General features: G+C 29.9%; 1 protein-coding gene across 1 annotated transcript; it reads right to left on the bottom strand.

The window, feature by feature from the left end:
* Positions 1-496: 496 nt before the first annotated feature.
* LOC7497617 (transcription factor MYBS3) lies at positions 497-2155 on the bottom strand. The gene is made up of 3 exons (XM_002308258.4): positions 1620-2155; positions 1198-1394; positions 497-1115 (listed from the first exon to the last, which is right to left on the bottom strand). Exons 1-3 carry the CDS (start codon positions 1906-1908, stop codon positions 690-692), a joined length of 912 nt encoding a protein of 303 aa, XP_002308294.4. The 5' UTR covers positions 1909-2155; the 3' UTR covers positions 497-689.
* Positions 2156-15883: the final 13728 nt, after the last annotated feature.

Here is a 15883-nt window from a genome sequence, read left to right as displayed (position 1 = left end):
CTGCAATCATCAGGACTTGGGACTTAAATAAGATAATTGATTGATGATATTTCAAGATTTAGAAACAAGGCTTATATAATTGAATAATAAATTAACCATTTAATTCTTGCAATATGATTTATTTTTCTTAGCTGAAGTGGGTGGTAGCTTGATGTGGGAAATAAATGGACTTAGTACGTAGCATGGTGTGGAAAGCCAAGGTGTGTGGTAGCTTGATGTGAAAAACCAAGCAGCTAGATGAAGGGACTCTTATCTGGAAAGACATGAATTAATCAGAACAGAACAGTCATGATTTTTGCTTACCAGCAGTGTATGCGGTGATGAGTAAGATTCCAATATTGTTGTGTTCATCAATGTAATGAAACTTCTATACCTTTCATAACTTACTATACATTTTTAAGCCTAATGTTACTTCTCTGCAGAATTGTGCAAATCCATTAAATTGCCATCCTCTAATAATTTAATCTTTACCTACAAATAATTGTTAGCTACTATATCATTAGAACATCTGTTCATTCAAATTTGAACAAAGAAATTAAGTTTTGAAAGGTGAAAAGAGAAATTAGTGATGAACTAATTTCTCTATTAACACATATTGTTGCTGACCACTAGCAATAACGAAGTACGCTCTTGCTTGGATGCGTGATATCTAAACTAATATTGCTTCTGTGGTTCTGCTTGAGTGGGTGTTAGGTGACTCTAATAGGTCTGATAAGAAGGAGACTTGGGGATGGATTGTTGTTTTCCAAAGATTTTGAAGCACCAAGACTGAGCTCCAGATCAGGTACTGCTACATTTGGAGGCATTTCTTTTGATGAACTTGAAGGCTTGGGCAAGGGATCATTCACTCTGTGCAGCAAAAATGGCATGGAATGGTTGTGTGGAGCTAATTCATCAGAATATTTAGTTTCTTGGACATCTGATTTGACTCCTTGTTCGTGATCAGAATTACTAATGCCTAGCAGAGGCAGAGTACTGGTGTCATGGTGCATGGTTGCATATTGAGAGCCAGATGTCTTGAAATATGTTGGGACAGGATGATCACTTTGCTTGGTATTGCGGGAGCCATCAACATGATGACTGGAAGTAGTTATGCTGCTGCTGCTGCTTCCAGCCTATACATGTAAGAGACGAAGTTAAAGAAAATTACAAAGCATGTCAATTGCATAAATGAGGCTGTATATATATTTTGTTTACCATGTCGAAAAGACTTGGACGTCGCTTCTTCTTGTTGACGATTGCCTGGCGAAGAAAGTATTTTTGAGCATGGCTAGCAACTTGAGTTGGAGTTCTTGTAGTAACAAAGTTTCTGGAGATGCCTCTCCAATCTCCCTTTCCTAGCTTCTCGAGTCCCATTAGAAATGTTCTGTGCTCCTCTTCTGTCCATGGAACTCCTAACATCCAAAAGTTACGAATATTCAATTCAAGTCATCTACTATACTGCACGTATTAGATTCAAGATTAGAGAGAGATCTTTTTCGTGACCAAGAAGAAATTAATTTTGCGATATAAATTACCTACTGAACTGATATAGAAATCAATTAAAACTAATATTTTCCTCTTCATTATTAATAATAATAAAAAAAAAACTGGGGAAATTAGAAGGATCCAAAACACACCCTTCTTCCTCGCTTGGACAGGACCTAGGAGAACGTCAGACAAATAGTCGACAGATGCTTTATCAGAGTTGTCATCAATGGAAACTCTAGATGAACACAAGGAAGATGATGGTGACGAGGATGAGGGTAAGCAGTCCACGCTGAAGCTCTTCTTCATAGCAGCAGAAGACGAAGATATGTCAAGTTGCACGCCGAAAAGCCTAACACCACCAGCCACAGCTGCTCTATAAGTGGTGCAGGTCCTTGAATTATGGCCTATGTTCCAACAATGAGAGCACTTCCTGCCCATTTTTACCCAGACAGAGCTCAACTTCTTAGACAAACAAACATCCAACCAACACCCACGAATAACAAACTCAGAGAAAGAGAGAGAGAGAGAGAGAGAGAGAGAGAGAGAGAGAGAGAGAGAGAGAGTAAAAATACAAGTAAGATGACGATGAGGTAAGGTGGGGTTTACGAAAATGGATGCACACCAAGAGAAGATGATTGGATGGACATAGTTTATTGTTGGATATTTTTCTCCAACTTGTGTTCTAAACAAAAAGAAACGCATGCATCCCTATATATTAATGTTAGAATGTAATAATAAATTACTTTATATCACAGTAGAGTATGAATCACCCAACTGTCAAGGGTTTCGATTTCACCATTTCATTTTCTTTAATCAAATTAAAAACTAAGTATGAGGCAGTGATCATCCTTCATAGGTTTCAAGAACACTTATTTGATGATTAGCGAATACTAATATTATAACAATTTTCCTTCTTCTCTTTTCTTAAGTTATAGTTAATCATATATTCTGTAATCAGTCAAAGGGGCATCCCACTTATCATATTCATTAATTTCATCGAGGCGGTTGATAATTTAATCATGCACTCTCGCCCATTTAATTAATTTTAGTTCATCAGCATGGCACAAGTCTGTCGTATGAAGGTATGCTGGCTGGAGAATGTGAATACATTAACAGAACCTTGCTTGTACAAATACTGCCATGGATATTATACCTACCTATGGTTTTTCTCTTGCCAAAATCCTCGAATATTATGGAGGGTGGGACTGGGACAGCTGTATGGCTTGAAACAAGGAGGAAATAACGAAATATTTTTTTTTGTTCAAAAACAAAATTGAAAGTTGATGTTGATGTTCATCAACCAACACGGCTTTCATGGGAATTCTCACAAACTATGCCATGTTTGAATTGGTGGGGGAAGGAAAAGTCGTGACTAGCTATAAAATAGAGAGAGTTGTTTTATTTTAAATTAGAGTTGTGTCTGTTTGTTTTATAAATAACGTTAAAATTAATTGTCTATAGAGAGAAACAATTTTGGCAACGTTTTACAAATCAAGAACAACTCTTGTCTTTCAGAATGCTCATGTCTTTTCTTTTCTTTTTCCTGTCAAGATTTTCTGCTCTTTCTTAACTAGAGTGATATATGAAATTTGGTTAGGTATTTATTCTTGTTTATGCTATTAAAAATAAAAAATTATATAATTTTTAAAAATAATATTGTAATCGCACTACTAGCACTAAAGGTAAATAATAAATTGTTTTAAAATTATTATTCCTCCCACTCTAATGATCTAGTCCCTACAAAATATATATAAAAAAGCATATAAATCAACATATATAAAAAAATCAACTTACAATATTGACAGACTATAGACTTGAAGATAAAAATTGAGGCAATGATAAATCATGCTATCTTAAAAAATAAATATTATTTGTTATTTAGTACTAGTAGTGTAATTGTAATATTATTTTATAGGCTTACTCAATCTTTTAGTCTCGGTGGCATAAATGAGAAAAACTGAAAACAATGATAAATAGTGAACCAAATTTCGACAGAAGAAAAAGTGAAATACAAGATTTTTTGGAAAGAAAATAGTCTTCATAATCTTAAAAACATTGTTAAAATTGTCTCTTTTCATAGATAATTTTTATTGTTTATTTTATTTAAAACCAAAAGACATAAATCTATTTTAAATAGAACTTTAATAGATACAATTTTGACTTGGGTTCCAAAAAAAATCACCTCTAATTAATAACAAAGGACCCAAGAAGGTATGGATACAAAAAACTTCATCTTAATTTTTGTGTGTAGAAATCAAGGGAATATAGGGAATGGTTTTTGGATAGTACTTGCTCAAGACACATGATCGAAAACGACTTATTATTCTCAAGCATTACCAAAATCAATGGAGGAAATGTCACATTCGGAGACAACTCAAAAGAAAAAAATAATTGGAGTTGGAATAATAGAGGTAAATCTTCTCCTTCCATTTAAAAAGTTTTTCTTATTAATAGCTTAAAACATAAGTTGCTTAGCATTAATCAATTATATGAAAAAGGTTATAAATTTTTTTTCGATCATGCATGTTGTTTAGTTCTTTAAAATGATAAAGTGATCTATGTAGGAAATAGAAAAGGAAATGTCTACCAAACTAAAATTGATGCATGCATGAAAATAGAAAGTTGTCTTGTTGCTAGTAATAATGATATTTTCTTTGACATGGAAGACTAGGTCACATTAGCATGAACATCCTTTCTAAGCTAGTTAAAAATGAACTAGTTAAAGGTCTCTCATATATAGTATTTAAAAAAGGAGAAGTTATGTGATGTTTGTCAAATGGGTAAATAAGTGAAAACGTCTTTTAAGAGCAAAAATCACATTTCGACTGAAAGACCTTTAGAATTACTACACATAGATCTTTTTAGACCCACTAGAACTAGAAATATAAATGGTAATATATATGTGTTTGTAATTGTTGATGACTTTACAAGATATACTTGGGTTTTTTAAAAAAAATCTAAAGATGAAACAATTTATGAATTTATAAAGTTTTCAAAGAAAGTTCAAAATAAAAAGGGGTTTTTACATAATAAACATAAGGAGTGATCATGGTGGTGAATTTATAAGTGATTTGTTTGAAATATTTTATGACAAAAAAAATACCACCATAACTTTTCAACACCTAGAACTATATAATAAAATGAGGTTGTAGAAAAGAAAAAATAATCTCTTCAAGAAAGGGCAAGAACTATGTTAAATGAATTTGACATATTTAAATGTTTTTGGATGAAAGTCATAAAAACTTCTTGCTATGTTTTAAATCGTGTTACTTTGAGATCATAGTTTAAAAAGACTTATTATAAACTTCAGAGAGGAAGGAAACCCAACATCTCTTATTTCAAAGTTTTGTATTCAAAATGTTTTATTCTCAATACTAAAGATAGTTTAGATAAATTTGATTTCAAAATTCGATGTTGGAATTTTTATTGGCTATTTCTCCTCTAACTAGCATAGCATATAGAGTTTATAACAATAAAAAATTTTATCTTGAAGATTCCATGCATGTCATCTTTAAGGAAACTCGAAATGAAAAAATTATTGAGATTCTAGATGACGTAAATAAAAAAGAGTTCAACATTTAAGTTTTAATGATAAGACTTCTATAAAGGCAAATAATGAAGGTATGGATAAGGACCAATCAAGCTCAAGCAATCAATATGAGATGGTAAGTAACTCATTTGTACTCCTAAATGAGCTAAGATATGTAAGCTTTCACCCTCCCGAATGAATTATTGGTAATCCTTTTAAAGGGACTAAGACTAAAGCATGATGGGAGAGTTGGACCTCTTCTTTCGATTGTAAATCAAACAAATAAAGTATAGCATCTTCATCAACCAAAGTAAGTACATCAAGGATCTTCTAAAAAGATTTGGGATGGAACATGTCAAAGTAGCCAACACACCCATGGGAACATCAACAAAGCTTGACATGGATGAAAACAATAAAAATGTAGATATCATCAAATATCAAGGTATGATCGGTTCACTCTTATACTTAACTGCAAGTTGACCCGATATTATGTTTCGTATATTTCTATGTGCATGTTTTCAAGCTTGCCCTAAAGAATTGCATGTTAGTACTGTAAAATGCATTTTTTGTTATTCACATGGTACTATAGATTTAGGGTTGTGGTATCCAAAAGGAAGCGAGTTAAGCTTGATAAATTATTCGGATATAGACTTTGCCAGATGTAAATTTGATAGAAAGAGTACTAGTAGAACATGTCATTTCCTAGAATCCTCACTAGTATCTTAGGCTAGTAAGAAATAAAAATTTGTAGCCCAATCAATGATCGAAGCAGAATATATAGTAGCGGATAGTTGTTGCGCTTAGATTTTATGGATGAAACAAACTTTAGAGCACTATGGACTTAAATTTGATTGTAATACCCATTAAGTGTGATAAAACTAGTGCAATTACTCTTCCTAAGAACCCTATCTAACACTCATATACAAAGCACATAGAAGTGAGACATCACTTCCTAAAGGATCACATTGTGAAAGAAGATATTGTACTTGAGTTTGTGGGCACGAAACACAAACTAGCAAATATTCTCACAAAGCCTTTAAGAATCATTTTTGCAAAATAAAAAAGAATTTAGGTTTTATTCATACTAAAGATGTTTGAGGTGTTATTTTTGTGTGTATACATTAATGGAAATAAGTTAGACATATTCATATGATAAAAACATATACCTTTGAAACATGAAAACCATGAAAAAATTGTTATGATGCAAATTTTGTTTTCTGTCTAAGTCTAAAATGAATTGGTCAACCAATTTGTAATGGTCAGTTCAATTGGCTAACTAGTTGATACTAAAGCAGAGGATAGTTATTGTGTGAACAATGACTTTTTGAGGTCTTAGTTGGAGACTGTTTTGTAGTTTAAAAGTTGGAAAAAATGATATATTTTGACTCATAAAATATATTTTGAGGAAAAGGTTTAAAAAATTCTGGTTTTTGTGTGAATCGGTCGACCGGTTCATACAAATGGATCAATTGGCCGATCGGTTGAGCTAGAGCATTGATAGTGAAGCTATTTCCCAAATTTTAAATTTTTAGCCCCTGGATTTCTTTGCTTTTTGGACATAATTTCTTTATGAAAAGACTCTATTTTAAATGCAAAGAAAGGATCAAAAGAGAATTTTGGAAAATTATCAGCTTGAGTTTCAACTGGCAGACCAGTTAAACTTGACCCACGAAAATCGATCGAATGGTTGCTCACGATAGTAACTATCCATAAATAAATCTATCACTATTCCAACAAAAAAAAACCTGAAAACCCTAAAACTCAACTCTCTCTCATAACCCACTCATATGATCATATTTTTGGATTATTTCATGAATATACTAGCACCTAGGAAACATAGAAAAGATGATCCTACTTCACGAAGCAAAATGGAAAATAATCCTACTTCATACCAAGATGATAATATTCAAAGATTCTTGACTTGTTTTTCAAATAGAGTTATTATTGTAAAAAGAGGTTTAGAAAATGATTGATGTGTTTTCGATATTGATATGTATTTTTAAGAAATGGGTTAGAGTACATTATTTTTCCAAATGCTAAGATTAAGAGTCAAGATTTGCTTCTTGGACCTAGGATTCTACATAGGATTATAGTACATAATATATTACCATAGAAAGGTAATTTAGATGAACTTTTATGGATATATGCATAACCAATTAGAGGACAACCAATAAATCTTCCTTACATTATGATTAGGAATATGATCATAGCACATGATTAAAAGTATAAATATTTTCTTTATGGTCAAGTTTTGATATATATATTTGAGAATTTTTGAGATTCTTTTAACGGGTATGGATAGGAACTCATATTCTAATCTCATAAAGATAGATAATAGGACCCTCACTAAGATTGAATATGTGAGATTGAATATGTGTTGAATAAGAATAGTTCTTGGGTTTCTAAGGACCAACTAGGAATGCATACTTAAGAAAAGCATGACGTTGTGGAGGAAGAACTTGTTGGTAGTGATGATGAGCGTGAGGTTATGTTTGAGACACCACCAAAGGCTTCCTTGCCAAAAAAGGCTTTTACAAGTACATGGTGATCTAGGGTGGAAAACCACCTAACACAACTTGAGATGGAAGTGTGTCAAATGAGAGCTACTCAAACAAAAATAGCTAACGACTTGAAGGATATCAAGAGCATGATGGCTTCTCTTCTCTCTCACTATCCATCACCCAAGATTTTATGTACTAGATCATATGCATTATGTTTTATGTTTTTTTATTTTTCTCCTTGTAATGGATATTGTATGATTTTGGAGATTATGAAATGAATATCTTATTTATGATTTTCAAAGAATACTTACTTATTATATCTTCATTATATGTATTTCTTGTTGATGACAAAGGGGGAGAGAGATGAATAATTTGCATGTGACGCATTCCATTGCTAAAAAGGGATAGATGCACTAAATAATATATACATACATTTAGGGGGAGAAGTTTGATTTTCTTAATGCATATGTTATTATTAAATATTAATTATTTAAATTGCTTAGATTTTGCTAAATTAATAAAGTTCCTATATATTGCATTGTAAAAGATAAGGGAGCACGCGCGCGCGCGCGCATATAGCTTGTCTAATTGTAAAATTAGAAGAGAATCTGAACATATATGATATACAAGTTATTCTAAAAGTAAAACTACTACAAAATCATCAATCATTAATCATACTATAATTTATGCTATTAAACCTTTATATTCAAGCACAACGAGTATTCAATTTCATTCTCACTACACTTAAATACCTTTAAATTCTATAAGTGTTATCTAGTGAGTTATATAGATATTAGAACTTTAATTGTATTGTTTACTCTATTGAGAGAGTTTGTTGTGAAAACAAAATCATCCTTGTAAACCTTTAAGGCTTAAGTAAAAACTTTTGGTATTGGTGAGAGAATTTTACTAGAAATAAATCTTGAAGATGACATATCTTCAAGTGGGAAAAAACTTGAAGAAAGAATTTCTTCAAGTGGTGCAAAAAGCTTAGTGTGGATTCATCAAGTGGAATTATACTCTAAGGCTTGGAAAAATTAAGGAATATAATAATCAATTATGGTTTGGTACTTGAGATGTGGATGTAGGCTTTTCGAATCATGTTAAATATGAGTTTGCAATTTCTTTTCTCTTGTCTCTTTACTTCAAGTACTTTAATTATATTATTGGTTATTGTGTTTACTTGAAGAAATTTTCATTAATTGTTGAATTTAGGGATACACTTAATTCACCCCCCCTCTTAGATGTTAAGTTACCGTAATCCTTGAACAACAAACTTATAAAGGCTATTTTATCAAAAAATTATATTCTAAATAAAATACATTTTAAGAAATTGAATAAGACACCATGGGGGTTATGGAAAGGTCAAAGATCATCCTATAAATACATAAAAGTATGGGGGTGTCTTGTCAAAGTTGTGCTTCCTCCACTAAAAAAAGTTAAAATATGGATTGTATTACATAATATATCCAACTATGTTTGAAAGGTATAACGATGCTAACTGGATATCTGATGCTAAATATTCAAAATCCACAAATAGGTTTATCTTTACTCTTAAAAATCCTCTAAACACACTTGCATAGCCAAATCTATTATGGAGCTTGAGTGTATAGTTTTAGACAATGTTGGAAAAGAAAAAAAAATTGTTTTATAACTTTTTTTAGGATATTCCAAGTTTTCCAAAACCTATGTCAACTATTTATATATATTGAGATAGTCAATCTACAATTGATAGGGATATAAAATAGTATGTATAATGGTAAGTCTCGATATATTTATCAAAGACATAATATCATAAGAAAATTTCTCTCGAATGGAATTACCTCGTGACTATGTAAAGTTAAAGGATAACATTGCAAGTCCACTTATAAAAGGCTTAACAAGAGTAAGTCGATAAATCACCAAGGAAGATATGATTAAAGCCTATATTCAAAGAATTGTCATGATGGCAATCCAACCTAGTTGACTGGAGATCCCAAGATCTAGGTTCAAATGGATGACCTAGTTGACTGGAGATCCTAAGATCAAGGTTTAAATGGATGACTAACTCGTGTGTCAAATCCGTGTGTCAATTCAGTAATAGCACTTTTACCTATTCATGTTATGAATAGTGATATCTAGAACGGAAACTAGGATAAGCTAAGCTTTTAATGATTCCTATAACTTGAGGAATTTAAGTGAGGTATTGTAGGATAGTCCTAATAAGAATTACCTAAATGAATGTGAAACAAGGTCACTTTTATGAGAATTTAAAAGGCTAGATTTTTAGAGAACTCATAAAAACCAATGCATGTTCAAGGCCACAAAGAAAAATTATGAGAATCAAAATTTTAAAAAGAGGAACAATGTGATTTATGTTGTTTAAATTAACATAAAAGGAAGAGCAGTCCAAGATATTATCTTCATTGGTTAGCCAAGTGAATTCGATTGTTTTTTAGTAGGTAAGGTTTCAGGCTAAATGCAACTTCGATAAAGAGACTTTTCATTTTCACTGTCTATTTTTTATATCCACTTTGTACTTTATTCTAATTAGATAATCTCCATTCATGTGAGATATTGTTAGGGTGAATAAAAGGTTGTCTTTTAAAACTCTATTTGAAATAGAGGTGTGTCCTTTTCAAAGAAGTATTTGCTAGTTTTAAATAAGATTCACGTTAAATTTACTGTAAAAATTATTTATAAAAAAAGACAAATCTAACAAGATTTTTAACATTAAGAACTCTTTTCTTTCCAAAAAATCATGTCTTTTACTTTTTCTTCTATCAAGGTTTTATGCTCTTATTACAAATAGTAATGTACAAAATTTGATTCATTGTTTATTCGCATTTGTGCCATAAAAAATAAGAGATTGAGTAAGTTTGTAAAACAATATTGTGTATTCACACTGATAGCAAACAATAAATTGTTTTAAGATCATAGAATTGATCATTGTTTCATTCTACATCTTCAAGTTTATATTCTTTCATGAACTATTGTAAACTGATTTTTCTTTTACATATTGATTTATATGCCATTTTTATTTTTTTGTTGAAACCGATCATTAGAGTAGGAGAAACAAATCAACCTCCTAGTAGTTTACATTTTAGTTTACTATTGCTTGCCAAAGTTTGATAAATACGGATTTTTTTGGGTAAGTCAACAAATATGCTAAAAAATTTACCCAGATGAAAGGAAAAAAAAACACTCTACGTAAAAGTTTGTTCTATCAAAGACTCTCACCTGATTCTTTAATATTACATCCTTGAATAATTCTGCAAAAAAAAAAAAAAACACACACACACACACAATTCAACTGTTGGACATCTGATTTTGATTAATATAAAAAACATCATGTCATCAATAGAATATGGGACTAAACAGAAGGAACAGAACAAGATATTCCCATTTCTTGATTTGTGAACTTCATAACAGAGGGCTACTGAAGACATTGATAGAGACTGTGTAAGGACATATTCAAGAGATATTTTCCTTAACTTGATCATGTTGTCTCACTTATCCTTAATATTATTATTAAGTATGGATAGACTTGTTATTGATTATCCAATGCAACTTGAGGAATACATCCCTTGTTGAGCTATATAGCTAGTAATTCCATTCTCTCATTCCACATGCACTTGTTAATTTGGCGTTGTCCCGTTGCTGGAATTATCCTCGTGGGAAAAAGACAAGTTGATGCAATAATAAAACCATGTCTGATCCTATACCAAGTTGTTACTTGCTTCTTCTAGGCTATGCTTGTTAGAGAATGATTCATTGGATAAAATAAAATGATTGAAAGGATGAATGAGATATGGATTATTGAATTAATTGGGTTTAATAAACCTGATTAATTTAATAATATTATTTTTAAAAAATATAGTAAATAACACAAATAATTAGGGCTTGTTTTGCAAAGTATAGGATAAAGTAGGGATTTGCTCTTAGGATCAGACTTTTTAGCATTGTCCTGTAGACTGGACAGTACTCAAGGCACAAAAGCAACCTCTCCTGTTATGTGCATGTTTCGTATTATTTGCTTTGGAAGCAAACAGATGACACTTTAAAGGAAATTATTTTGAACTTGAATATATTCTTGCCCACTTAATTTGGTCTAAAAACAATGTTTAATTGAGGCTGCTATACTTAAAAGAACAATACATTATAGTTTAAAAAGGAAACTGTTTTAATCTTAAATTTAAAGGGAGGAGAAAAAAATATTGTTTTGATTTTGGATTTAAGCAGTGGTGACCTGCCTTTAATGAAAAACAAAATAATTTATTATAGGTTTCATTATTTTCCTGAATAAAAGTATAGTTTTTAACACATAATAAGTAATTATCAAAATAATGTTTTTACTAATACAACTCTTAACTCAAGTGACACAGGATAATACAATAGCCAAAGAATAACATAAATTAAAAAGGGAAAATAAAGCAAGAGCTTCTTGTAAATTATAATAATTGTTAAATGAAAATGAAAATGATAAATTTTTAAATTTGAACCTTGGAACCGTGCAAAGGAATTTGTTCTTCCGAATTCACTAGACAAATGAATTTTAATTCTAGTGTTACATGTGGAATGATGATGTGGTTGGATCCCAATAAGCTATATAAGTGTCATAGTTCTAATTAGATTAAATGATAGATACATTCTGTATATGTAACAGCATAATCTTTAAATTCTTTTTTCGATCAATGATATCATGAAATGATAACAAATTAGATATACTTAACAGTAAAATTCAATAACAAAAAAAATTATTCTATCGTGATTTCTATTGAAATTCTTGTAGAGTCTTTCTTATACCAGGAGATCTCAAATTATCGACTAAGACTTGTTTCGTTTCTATTCACAATCTCAATTTTCAATCCAATCATTATAGATCTCATTACATCAATTATACTCATCACATCACTTTAATCCATATGATTTTACATAATAACAATTATAAAAGTTCTAAAGAAAAATAGAAACTAACATGTGTAAGTGAATTTATAGGAATACAAATATAAGGAGGAACAATTATGTTCCTACATCAATAATCCAAAATGCAACAATTACGTTACAATCCCAAAATATGCAAAACATATTTAGTCTATATTAACAAAAGTAAGATAAGGTAAGATCATGCATGGCATAAGTGAGATGGTCTATTTAAATAACTATTATTAACTAATATACTGAAAAGTATTACTAAATATTTTTTCCCTTTAATTTCAACTCAAAAATAAAACATTTCTTATCATATATTGATTCTTTTTTATTTAACTTCCCATATTAACATCATCATATTATTAGATATCCATAACTTGAATAATTTTCTTAATGTCGATATTAATTTCAAACTGGTATCATTAATCATCATCTAATGAATGGTTAATCAATAAAATGTTGACACTAACTCATTGATATCATTAGCTACCATTTCATTGGTTAACTAATCATAAACTTTAAGGAACATGTTGATGCCAAGTTTCCACCTTGACATCATTAGCTTTCCCCATTGTCCAGGAAAGCTAATCAAATTCATTTTTCTTTTATTTTCCATCCTTTGGGTGGTTATGTCTATGCTAATGAACTTCATTGGTCTCATTTATCGGGATTGACAAATCAAATTTGAGTAAATGTATATATCAATGCAACCCATTGATTTCATTAACTTTTTGAATCCTGGGATAGCTAATTAAGTCTTTTATGAATACATTCACTTAACATTCAAAAATACCGATGTCAAAAAACTCCTTAACTGTTAGCTTTCATATCAAGAGTAGCTAATCAAGTTTTCCATTTATCTCTTTTCTTTCTTTTCCCTATTTATTTAACGATTTTCCATACTAATACAAGAAACAAAAGGAAGCAAATCTAACAATTCTATTAGTGCAAAGATTTCAAAGTATAGGTGTAAGGCACCTACTTGCGGTGTGTGACGTCTCAGCACCATATCCGCCTTATGGTCTGGCTGCCGAGATATTCCCTATCAAAAACAAGATTAATTCATTACCATAAATTCTCATAACCTCAGGAACCATAACTTAGTTTTTATGACAATTTCCACCTCATCATTTTTTTTTTCAATTAAGATTTTCCAAAACACATGATTGCACAATCTCTCAATTGTTTTAGTATTTTTTATAATTAAATACCAACTATCAAAGCTTCCAATTTTTTTCATTTAATCGACCCCAGGGGTTATACTTTTTTTTTTTTTTTGCCTCATTTGTTTATTTTGACTTCACCACATTGATGTTCCACCTTTACTTGTTGACAAATTGTGTATTTGTCATATACTTAGTTAAAAATAAAGAAAGCCTTTATTAATAATAAATATCTTTTACATGAATAAAACCAGTGCTACATGTATCCAACTGATTGGAGACAATGCGTATACACTAATAGTTCCAACTAATTATCCAATGAAACATAAACATATATGAAAGATCTAATGCTATAAAAAAACATAAAAGCAAGATTAACTTAGTTATTTGTTTTTGCAAGATTAGATATGAATTTATAGTTCGAATTATGGCTGAGCTTTCTAACATCACTAAAACTTTTATCATAAACTCGATGGAGAGCATGTGCATCCATAGTTCTACTTTTTAAATTTTATTAGTCTGCATTGCAACCCTCATAAATCAAATAAAGAACATTTAATATAGCAAAACCATAAGTAAAAGATCCATTATTTTTTATAAATGTTTTTATCATAACCAAACTCCTATTATCTAAGGCAACATATAACAAAAGATCTAATGTTAAAAACAAAAACAAAAACAAAAACCTTAAAAGCAAGATTAGCATAGTTATTTATTCTTTGGATATTATAAACAAAATAATGGTTTGAATTATGGTTAAACTTTATGACCTATGTGTTTTTTTTTTTTTTTGTGGAAAGAAACAGTTGTTAATGAACATGTTATGCAGTCACTTGGTTGGTTACACGTAGCACTGATTCTATTCATATAAAACATATTTAGTATTAAAAAAAAAAAAGCTTTCATTATCTTTAATATTCATTTATATTTGATTGGTGAATCTAATGTTTAATTAATGAATCTAGAGTAAAGATAAAGTTCATTCAACAAAAATATTCTGTAAAGGAAATTATAAAGTTGTTATAATTATGAAATTCATATTCCATCAAAGTATTGTTCTTAAATATTTCTGATCAATGTTCTATTAAGACTAGATATTAATTAGAATTGTTGAGACCGGTACATATTATATTCCTTCCTTTATGAAAAGAAGCAATTAATCTCATAAACTAAGATATGAGAGATACTTGGAACTAATATGTAGGTGCTAGTCAGATGACGTGTACACTGAAATGACTCACATGAGAATTCCATATGAAGAGATCACATATGTTAATGAAAAGGCTCACTTGACAGTTATGTAAGTGATCCTTAGATTTGAGATCACTAAGTTGTCTTAGATAAGGAGTGTTATGTTTTGATCATGACCACGTGTTGTCCTAATCAAATGTAGCAAACGGACAGATATTAAATATACCATAAATTATATGAAGGTATTTAAGTAATCAAGATAGGATTCGTGACCCTAGATGAATTAAGAAAAATGTTTCATTTGTTCTCAAATAGTATTGATTGTGAAATTTTTGGCCAAGATGTAATGAGTTTTAAAAAAAATTTCAAAATCTTATTCAAAGAATCAATAACTATAATGTTGAGAACTAATATGATTTAACAAAGTAGAAATACTTCATGCTATAATATCTAAATCGAAACATTCATGATAAAAGGGTAATAATTACACTAAGAAATTAGTCACTGGAAGATTAAGTCGAACCACTTATGACTTTCTTAATATTTGAGGGATTATGACATGTTATTAAACATTGTATTTGATCTTCAAATATAAATCAATCAATTATTGAATTGATAAAAAAATAAATTGTTTAATTTATTTAATCCTATTTTATTTAAGATTATGATTTATATTTAGAACAACATATTAAAGAACCTAATGTCTAGCAATTGAAATTAAAATTGAATGATTATTCAAGTATAACTTGATTGTAAATAGATTTTAGAAATTAAAAACTAAAATGTAATTAATATAGGGATTATAATTCTAGACTTAGAAAAGAAATTAAGTAAAAACTTGATTGAATAAATTTCTAAAATTATCCTAAAATAATATATGTGATATTATTTAAGAAGAAAATTGATATTTTTTTATTTATAAGGTTTTTAAATTTTTTCTATAAATAGAAAGTTATGTTTTGTATTTTCTAGTGAGTAAAGCACAATATAAAAACACCTAAAACACCCAAAAAACAACTAATATTATAAAATATAGCAACCCCTCTCCTGAAAGAATATAGAGGATTTTTTATTGATGGTTCATGTAAATTATCATTAGAGTCCGGACACTTGAACAA

The sequence above is a fragment of the Populus trichocarpa genome, chromosome 6 (assembly GCF_000002775.5).
Source record: "Populus trichocarpa isolate Nisqually-1 chromosome 6, P.trichocarpa_v4.1, whole genome shotgun sequence".
Lineage (NCBI taxonomy): Eukaryota > Viridiplantae > Streptophyta > Magnoliopsida > Malpighiales > Salicaceae > Populus > Populus trichocarpa.
The sequence above is the reverse complement of the archived record's forward strand: the minus strand, read 5'-3'. Positions and strand labels throughout refer to the sequence as shown.

Bases quoted from the DNA above. Each gene is read 5' to 3' on its own strand.
- LOC7497617 (XM_002308258.4), bottom strand. From the start codon at position 1,908: ATGGGCAGGAAGTGCTCTCATTGTTGGAACATAGGCCATAATTCAAGG. The intron at 1,395-1,619 runs GTGTGTTTTGGA...TTTGGATGTTAG, and splicing joins TGTCCAAGCGAGGAAGAAGG to GAGTTCCATGGACAGAAGAG. The intron at 1,116-1,197 runs GTAAACAAAATA...TTACATGTATAG, and splicing joins GTCCAAGTCTTTTCGACATG to GCTGGAAGCAGCAGCAGCAG.